The following is a 10,282-nucleotide window of genomic DNA, read 5'->3' as shown; positions in this document are numbered from 1 at the left end:
ATTTTTTTGTTTGTAGCATGAGGTAAAGAAACGATCAAACTCTTATGCATGAAGTTGTCCTAGTACATTTATTGAAAAGACTGTTATTTCCCTCTTTAATTACCTTAGCACCCTTGTTAAGAATCAGTTGGCTATTGATGTATGGGTCTATTTCTGGACTCTATTCTGGTCCACTGATTTCTGTATCTATCCCTTTACCAATACCATGTTGTCATGATTCCTGTGTCTTCATAGTATGTCTTGAAATCGGGTAGTATGACTCTTACAATCCTGTCCTCTTTTCAAAATGGTTTTGGCTCTTCTAAATCCCTTGGATTTCTATATAAATTTCAGGATCAGGCTGTCAGTTTCTTCCAAAACCCTGCCACCATTTTGACTTGGATTATGTTGTATCTGTAGATCAGTTTGAAGAGAACCAACATCTTAATATTGGATTGTTTAATCCGGAACCTGATACACTTCTCCTTTAACTTAGATCTTAATTTCTTTCAGCAATGTCTTATAGTTTTCAACATGGAAATCTTGTATTGATTTTTAAGATGAAGTCATAAGTATTTTATTTCATGTTTTTTGATGCTATTATAATTTTTTTCCAGTCTCAATTGCCAAATATTCCAGATATTGCTAGGGCATAGAATCACAATTGATTTGTGTATGTTAACCCTCATCAGTGTATTTTTCATTTTATGTGTTCTGTATTTCATCTATAGAACATTTATTTAGGTCTTTTTTATATTTTTTGTCATTTTCTTCATCGTATGGGTGTTTACCTCTACTTTCTTGAGCATCTGGAGCATACTGATAGTAATTACCAGGGCAGGTTTTTCAGTTGTCTCTGTCATTCTTGTTTCTTCATGTCATTATGGGCCATATTTTCCTGTTTCTTCAAAAGTCTGTGTCATGGTCAATGTGAGAGGCTGTAACAGATTTCCACAGACAGGGTAGCTTGAACAGGACACATTTATTTCTCACAGTTCTGGAGGCTGGGAAGTCCAAGGTCCAGGTGCCAGCAGACCCAGTGTCTGGTGAGGACCCCCTGGTTCAGTCTTCTTGTCCTCAGGAGGCGTGGAGCAGAGAGCAAGCAAGCTCTCTGTGTCTCTTCTTATGAGAACACTAATCCCATTCATGAGAGGAGGCACCACCTCTAAATGCCACCGCCTGGGAGATTAGGCTTCAGCATATGAATTTTGGGGAGATACAAACATTCAGCTTCCAATGGTCTAGACATTTTTGTTTGGATGCCTGACATGAATTTTACATGGCTGAAGGCTGGAATTCGTTGCGTGCCTTTAAACAATTTGGGACTTTGTTCTGGGATGTAGTTATGTTATTGGAATCAGATGGGTCATCTGAGACTGTCTTTCAAACTTTGTTGTGGCAGGCCCAGAGTAGTGTCTAAAGTAGGATTATTTTAGGTGCATTACTCCTCAAACGGTATTGTTCTGAGGATGCTGTCCCATGCCCTGTGACTTAGAAGGTGCTGCTATGCCTTCTGTGGGAAAGAATTATTTTAGCCCGCGAGGAATCTGAGGATTTCTCTGCCTCTCCTTTCTCGAAATGTTCTTGCATTGCTTCCTCTCAAGGACGCCTCTCTGCAGTTCTCCTTTCTCTGTGTGTAGCTCCCTCCTCTCCCATACCTCGTCTTGCCCTGACCTTCCAGAACCCTGATCCCTGTGTCCTCAGTGAGGTCCCCATTCCCTGTTCAGGTTGTCCGCATGCTCTGCAGTTGGAAACTGCTTCCTTGGAAGCTGGGGGCTTCCCAGAGCTCAGGTCATAGCTCACTTCACCTGTTCTCTTCTGGTCAGGGACTTTACTCTTGTGACATCTGTTGCCCAATGTCTGAAAACTGTTAACATATTTTACAGGTTTTTCTGGTTGTTTAATGCAGAAGAGTACATTTGGTTTCTGTGAATCCATCATGGCTAGAACCGTAAATCTTGTAGTCCTGTTTGATTGACATGTTTCATTTGATAATCAGATTGATATGTTTATCTCCTCATATCCTTTTGCAACATCAAGGCTTTGTGTTGTGGCTTTTCTGCACGCCCTAAAGCCCTCAGTGAGAATGCACAGCTGCAGGTCACTGCAGAAGCACACAGGTGACCCCCCACTGCCCCCAGTGTCATGTCCAGAGCAATTGCTGAGAGGCAGCAAAGACTCGCTCTCCAAGTGATGGCTCCAGGCATTAGGGAGGAAATGGGGTTGGGGCCACCTGATCTGTGACTGTGTAATCAACACAACGAGAATCAAGTGATATGAGAAGTATGTTCAGAAAATCCTCAGGGTGAGCTTTGTGTAATACTGACTTCCTCCCCAAAATGTCGGGTATCAATATTGACCGTGTAGGTGAGGACTGATGAACTTCTTGAGCTGGCCCCATGCATCATCCCCTGGGCATTCCCAGCACATCACCTGCTCCGTAGAGCTTGGTTGGTAACAGTCACCTTGAACCAGAGGGGTCGGCCACACTGCTGCTGCACAGCTCAGTACTCGCTATTCCTTTCCACCTGCTCGCCTTCTCTGCCATCCTTTTGCCTGCCCCACGCCCATTCTCCAAGGACCGAGGGGGCCTGTCCACCGAGCCATCCTGAACCACACTAACCTTGACCTTTCTTCCCCCAGCCTGGTTTCCGATGATTATGATGTGTCTGCCCCAGCAGATTGGTGCTTGTTAACTCTAGTGCACACTGACAATATTTGTGTCTTGTAGGAAATATATATATACGTTCCTACCGCCTTTCAAGCCAGAGAAGCTTATTCAGCATATCTCGAGAATGACTCCCACGCTCAAACTTTAAAAAATTCTACAAGAGATTCTCACATGCCCAGCTGGGTGAAAAAAACTGAATCATACTGTAAGCTATAAATCATAAGTATTCTAGACACACTTACAGTTCTGTGGATTTTGTTCAGTGGAACCCTGTTGAGTGTCATTAAATATGCATTTTGCACCAAGATTTCTGTGCAGATCAGAACCTGTGGTTTTGCTGGTATCTCCCTTCTTTATACCATAGATCAAGGATTGACAAATTGTAGCCATGGCAACCAAGTCTGGCTGAGCCCATTCATGTGTGAAGTTGTCTCCTGTTGGTCTGAAGCTGCCAGGGCAGATTCCAGTCGTTGGGACAGAGACTATAGGACCTGCAGAACCTAAAATACTTACTGTCTGGTCTTTTGCAGAAAGAGACTGCAGACTGTTGTTCTAAATGAATATTTTCCTGCAAAATAGCACTCCATGCACCCTTTGTGTCCAAGTGAAATGGAATGCTAGTAACATAATTCTTGGCTCCAGAATACTTGTCTCAATCACAGTGTATTTGCTTTCTTTCCTCCTTAGATTCACTCCCCACCCGTTACCTCTGCTGGTGAACCAGAGGGGTTGAACGTCCATCCCCTTCTGTACCAGGCCTGCCATTTCTGCCAAGAACAAGCACCACAATGGGTGGGGTGAGCATCTATTTTATTTCGGCTAGGAGTGTAATTTCAGTCAGCTGTGGCTACCTGCAAATTGCACTACAACTAACTCTACCTTTGTTCACTTTCCAGGAAGCAATGAATCTCAGCACTGTCTTCAGCTTCAGTGAGGACTATTTTGGGTTGGGTAATATTTCAGATTATTCATTTGATGATGACACCTTACTGTGTTCCTTGCAAGAGGTCAGAAAATTCTCTGGGCTCTTTGTGCCCATGGCTTACTCCCTGATATGTGTCTTTGGCCTTTTGGGCAACATTTTGGTGGTGGCCACCTTTGCTTTTTATAAGAAAACCAAGTCCATGACAGACGTTTATCTCTTGAATATGGCCATTGCCGACATCTTGTTCGTCCTCACCCTCCCGTTCTGGGCTGTTAGCCACGCCACGGGTGAGTGGATTTTCAGCAATGCCATATGCAAGCTGATGAAGGGCATCTATGCCGTCAACTTCAACTGTGGAATGCTGCTCCTGGCCTGCATCAGCATGGACCGCTACATCGCCATTGTGCAGGCCACCAAGTCGTTCCGGCTGCGGTCCAGAACCCTGGCGCACCGCAGGATGATCTGCTTGGTTGTATGGGTGCTGTCGGTGCTCATCTCCAGCTGGACGTTCGTGTTCAACCAGAAGTACAGCGTGCAGGGCAGCGATGTGTGCGAGCCCCGCTACCATGAGGGCTCCGACCCCATCAAGTGGAAGCTGCTGATGCTGGGGCTTCAGCTCTTCTTCGGCTTCTTCATCCCACTGGTGTTTATGATCTTCTGCTACATGTTCATTGTCAAAACCCTAGTGCAGGCTCAGAACTCCAAGCGGCACAAGGCCATCCGTGTGATTATTGCGGTGGTGCTGGTGTTTCTGGCTTGCCAGATCCCCCACAACATGGTGCTCCTGGTGACGGCCGTGCAGCTGGGCAGGATGAACCGCTCCTGCCACGGCCAGAAGCTGCTGGGCTACAGCACCAACGTCACCGAGGTCCTGGCCTTCCTGCACTGCTGTCTCAACCCTGTGCTCTACGCCTTCATTGGGCAAAAGTTTAGGAGCTACTTTCTGAAGATCGTGAAGGATCTGTGGTGTGTGCGACGGAGGCAGAAGGCGCCGGGCTTCTCCTGCTCCAGGCTGTACTCGGAAACCTTCACCTCGAGGCAGAACAGCGAGACCGTGGACAACGAGAACGCGTCGTCCTTCACCATGTGACTGGCCCAGAGCGGGCGGTGCCCGGGGGCTCGGGGACGGTGGACGTGCCCTCGGGAGCACTGTCCTCTTGCAGCCCCGAGCCCCCAGGGTACCCTACAGCTGGCGTTCCCCAAAGCAGGCCCCGGGGAATGCGGAATCCGAGCCAACCGTGCACAAGCGTGGATGTTTTTAGGAATATTCGTGAAGCAGCTCTAGAGCACGGTTTCTCCTGATCACAGCAAAACGCACAGGGTTTGGAAAACCAAGATGGAAAAAAATCACTTAAGAGCCCTCGCACAACTCATTTCAGGCAGAAGGTGAAACATTTCACCCAAGCTGGAAAAGTGGCGTGGGGAGATGGACAGCGGCTGGATACGCGCTGGTGTTGATTGTCACCACGGATAAGGCAGATCAGGTGGCAACAGGCCATCCGGAAAGTGTGTGTTTGCTTTATTTCCCCAAGAAAACGTTCTCTGCAGTCGGTAATTCTCCCAAAATCTGGTAGAGTTCCATGAAGCCGCATAGGAACAGCATACATTCAGCACACAGAGGGGCTCAGTAACTATTCGTTACACAAATCGGAGTGGACGTGGGGTTATAGCGCAGTTTAGAGCGTAAGGTGTTTAAATGATCTTCTTTTAAAAAATGCAAGGAAGCTTCCCTGAGACAACACAGAAAGAGCTTTTGTCCCACGTCCAGAAACAGAAGCAGCGCAGAGAGGACCCTTGTGCCAAGGGGTCGGCAAGGAGGGTCGGCAAGGAGCTGGGATCCTTCTCTTCCGCTGCTGACTTTAAGGTGATTTTACCCAAAGTCTGAGGTTGATCATGGAATCCAATTTCTAGCTTCTAGAAAGTTCCTAGAACTCAAGCTTTGATAGTGCTTTGTAAACATATGAACACAAGTAGAAAAAATAAAACCACATTATAAAAATGCAGGCATGTATTAGAAGGTACTGATGTGAATTACAAAGATACTGACACGTATAATCCTGAGAAATCTGTTCTTGAAACTTTCTATTGTTCTTGTAAGCTTGACCTGCGTCTCTATATGAAATTCAAAGTGATAGCTTAGGATTCAAAGTCTGTATGTTTCAAACATAGTTTTGGCTTTGCAAAATAAAGCTGAATCAGTGTTCTGACTCGGAGACAGAGGTGTTCAGAGGTTGGGCATCCTTCCAGCTTATGAGCGTTGGACTCCAGCACTCAAAACACAGGGGCTGTTACTCAGATGCTCCTTGTAGGATCGCCGATGCGCCGAGAGAATCTGTGGAGATAAGTTTGTGTTTCTAAGCAGGCACGGAAACCGCTCGCTTATTGTGGCACAGCTGGAAATCAGCTCTTCTGTATAATTTGAATTTTCAGATAAATGAAGCTTACTTCTTTATGCAATAACCCATTTAATTTCATACTGAATAAAAGTGTTTCCGAAATACAATACATAACTTTATTTTGTTCAATATCATCGTTTCTTGCTGCCTTGAGCATCAGAACAGGCACATCCGTACTGTTTGGTGCAGCAATGCATCGACGACCTCTGGAGACACAGAACCGCATGGATTTTGACCCTTTATTAAGGGGCTCTGGATTGTTCTTTAATAGTTCTGGTATCTTTTTTTCATTGGTTTCCCCAAATCTCCTCCCGCTGACAGGCTCTGGCTGGACCTTACATGTGTCTGCCGTTAACTGTCCTCTTCCCCTTTGCAAACACCATTCTACTATGGTTGAGGAACCAGCTCTCTGCTCTGGTCAGAGCTGTCTTCCTAGGGGCAGTGACTTAGGACTTGCCAGTTTGTTATTAGTAAATTGCTTGTATACACATGCTTACATTTATTACATACTCACGTGTGTGTTTACATATGATCACAACTATTTGTGCTGACCAGAAGACAATTTCTCTTGGTTCCTGTTACAAAGTAGTTGATCAATTATTTCTAGATAAATGAGATTTTACTATACTTTGTAAATCTCAAACGAAGGTGAAAATTCAGGCACTGTATCACCTTGCAAATGACAAACCTATATGACAGGTGTTTAAGCATCACCTTGCAGACTGCATTCTTATTTGCTTCTGAACAAATAAGCTAGTTTTAAAATGAGGCCAGAAAAGTACAATATTTTCAAATCCCTTTAAGATTTTTGAGAATGTGTGCAAATTCCAGGGACTCTGGAGGTGTAGGCACAGAGAATCTGGTCTAAATGACTACAGAGTTTATGCTAAGAGTATACCAGTGCGTTATTTGGGAAGGCGCCGTAACAAGATATCCCAGACCCAGCAGCTTGCACCATAGACATTCACTGTCTCGCAGTCCTGGAGGCTGGAAGTCTGAGGTCCAGGTGTGGGCAGGTGTGTGCAGGTGTGTGCAGGTGTGGGCAGGTGTGGCCTCTCTCCCGGGTGTGCAGACATCCACCTTCTGCCTGTGCCTCACTGGGTCTTCCCTCTTGGTAAAGGCCCCCTCTCCAAATACAGTCCCAGGCTGAGGAACTGAAGGCCAGGACACAAGCACGTGAATTTGGGGGACACAATCCAGCCCATAACCATGTTTTCTGCAGGTGGAGCAACTTTTCATATTAAAGTTAATTTCAAATACTTGAGAGTTCTTTTCCAGGTAGTTTCCTCCTTTCTAATAAGGGGTGTTCCAAATATCCATTTCCACCCCAGCTTCTCAGATTTTCAGAGGCGCATCCCCACGGAATGAAGGTGAGAAAAGACAGCGGCCGTCTGGGCTCAGACTGCACCTGCCACTGAATCTGTGCAGTAACTGAGGCCCAACACCCACCCACCCACCCACCGGGGCAACACGTCCTCTGAGCAAGGCTCGGCGCCATGATTCTAGAGGCCAGTCTGCTACCCTGGGTCCCAGCCTTGGGCTCCGCAGCAGTGCGGTGCAAATTTCCCCAAACCCACCTCCTCCGGGCACGCGGCGTGGGGGGGCAGCTGTGGTAGCAGAAGGTGGCGGCGGCAGTGCCGTGGGACCCTATTCTGCCCCCCGGGTGTTTAAGCAGGGCGCTCCTGCTGCTGAGGTCAGGTGGCCTCTGCTGTGGTGACCCAGTTCTGGGAGCACCTCAGGTCCTCCCTCACGACGCCAGGAAGAGCGACGATGTTCCACGTTTACTGTTAGACTAGTGGGTTGTCCTGCCCCCCAAAGTCCAACTGCTATGACTAGTCTACACTCGGCTCGTGGCCCTACAGGGACCCTGACATGCATGCTGTCTTTGTGCTCAGAGATTTCACAGCCCGGAGGCTGCAGCATGCCCAGCTAGGACGATCTGCTGTGACTGGCTTTCACATTTCAGGATTCAGACATACACCTGTGACTCGGCTGCCGACTGCCAGCTTGCATTCTTATGTTTTCCTTGGTTGCATTTGCTAATATAATACTTTTTCTGATGTTTTATTGAGGGGATTCCATAAGATGGCTGGAGGCAAGAGCTGTATCTTCCTAACCCCTTGGTTGATTTCTCTTTTGACTCCAGGTAGACAGTCCAAGATGATCAGTACGATGCTATTGTCCTCAACTCCAGGCCGTCTTCTTGGTGCAAGAGAGCTGCGCTAGCTCCCTCCATCACATTTCCGTCCCAGCCAACAGAAAGAGGAAAAGGGGAAAGCAGGTGTCAGGTGGCCTGGTCTTTAACGGGACAACCTGTAAGTTGTGGGAATGGCTTCTTCCAACCTATTGGCCTTTGCTTAGCTACGGGGTTACAAGCAGGTGGAAGAAAGCTGGGGAAAACTCCTAAAGTCCTCCACTGGCTGTCCGCGTGTCCACGTCCCTGTAAAAACAGTGAACACACAGTAATTCTGTCACTATGTGAGATGGGAGCAGGGATGCCAGGAAAAGGACCTTCAGGGGGAGCAAGGACAAGTGGACCGGGTGGGTCCCTTGAAAAAGGAAGGAACAGAGGCCGTGCCTCTTAAGGAAACAGGTGGAGCCACGCAGGAGTCTGAGCGCAGGGAGAGGCGGGGTCTCAGCTGGGGCCCCAGCGGAGGGTGATGGAGGCGGCCGGGAGGCCCAGCCCAGCAGCTTCCCCACCACATCCCAAGGAGGAGCCCCCGGGGAATCCGCGCTGCCCAGTCCACAGTTTCAGAGCACCGGGTTTGGAAAGAGCGTTACTGTTTTAATAAGGAATTTTCATTCCTCTGCCTCCTTTTGAGAGATTACCTGGGTTCTTGAGTTCAACGTGACACTTCGAGTTCCTTTTCCTGAGCCGGGCCTGCGGGCAGGTGCATCTGCGGCAGACAAAGGCACCAGGGCCATGGCAGGGCTGGGGCCCGCTCCTCGGCGGGGCGCTGCCGCCCCTGGTGGCCGCATGCGGCGCCTGCAGCTTTGGGAACGTCCTCCCGGGTTTCAGGCAGGGGCCGCGAGCCTGCGTGGTGCAAGCGCTTTAAAGTTTACGCCCAAAAACAAATGTACGAAGTGAAAAAAAAGGAACTGTCCCCAAATCTTCTATCTGTTGGCACTGAGATGCTTCTGATTTCAGCGTGGTGTATTTTCTATTTGTACTCTATCTTACATATCACTATAATAATACAATATTTGATTTATATTGTGTATATATGTGGACACATATTAGCACTTGCTGAATAATTGTTTTGTTTTGTGTTTTGATGGATGATGTTGGAAACAAGGTGGACACTGAAGGACGTTCTCCGGTGAAGGGTCCTGACTCTGTAAGACACACGCGCACTGGAAGCCCCCCCCCCCCACCCTTGCTTGCACCCAAAGTAACAAAGTAGCTCTGAGATATGTGAGAGGATGTAAAGCTTTAACAAAACAGGGGGATATACTTTCTGGTTTAGGGAATAAACAAAAGGAAAAGTAACAAAATGGACAATGAAGAAACTATGAGTTAAAATGTCAGTTCTAACAGGAGAGAGGCATATAATAAAAAAGGAGATTCTAGATAACCTAATGTCACCTTCTGAATGGAGAGATACAAAAATAAACTAAGTGCCCTCAGATTTTGTATTTTTACTGGGAGAAGGTTTATTTGTAATGAATAAATCTACTTTACAGAAAAAACCAAATATACAATATGAATAGAATCTTCTACTATATCCTCCAGAATCAGTAGAAAATCCTTATAATAATTACTAAGTTTAAATCTGATTGCAGTATTGCTGCCACTCATTTTTTAAATTGCCTTTAATATTCATGTAATAGTAGATTGGCTCTTTTTTTTTTCCACGTGACTACCTATATTTTGGTTTTCAGGTTTCTCCTTGTTTGTTTTGGTCATAGTGTATGCATATGTATTTACAAATGTATATATGTTTTATGAATGATTTAGAAAATATATTATCTATATATACGTTAAATTATATATTTTAGGACACTTTTAGGGTATTCTAAAGTACTAAGGATAGGTGTTTTTTTTTAAAAGAAGAGATATAATCTCCTACTCACCAGAAATTTATTCTAAAATTCTAAAACTAAACACTCATTTTGTTAGCTTTCTAAATTCTGGGTATACCTGGTTTGTTTCCCCCTAATTGTTAGGACAACAGAGGAGTAGCGTGGTATTTGGGTGAGTCAGCATGCATGGAGAATCTCACTGCGGCTTCTGATCTGTGCAGTGTGGTGGGAGATGTATGGGGGTCCTCCCTGGAGACCCCATGTCAAAGTGCCAAGGACGGGGGCACT

At 46.4% G+C, this 10,282-nt stretch overlaps 1 protein-coding gene across 1 annotated transcript; it reads left to right on the top strand.

Moving 5' to 3' along the window:
• The first annotated feature begins 3,552 nt into the window (after positions 1-3,552).
• CCR6 (C-C motif chemokine receptor 6) lies at positions 3,553-4,665 on the top strand. Its single transcript, XM_021693559.1, has one exon. The coding sequence runs from the start codon at positions 3,553-3,555 to the stop codon at positions 4,663-4,665; it is 1,113 nt and encodes a 370-aa protein (XP_021549234.1).
• The last annotated feature ends 5,617 nt before the right edge of the window (positions 4,666-10,282 follow it).

Source organism: Neomonachus schauinslandi, chromosome 8 (genome assembly GCF_002201575.2).
Source record: "Neomonachus schauinslandi chromosome 8, ASM220157v2, whole genome shotgun sequence".
In the NCBI taxonomy this organism is placed as follows: domain Eukaryota; kingdom Metazoa; phylum Chordata; class Mammalia; order Carnivora; family Phocidae; genus Neomonachus; species Neomonachus schauinslandi.
This window is presented reverse-complemented; position numbering and strand designations above follow the sequence as displayed.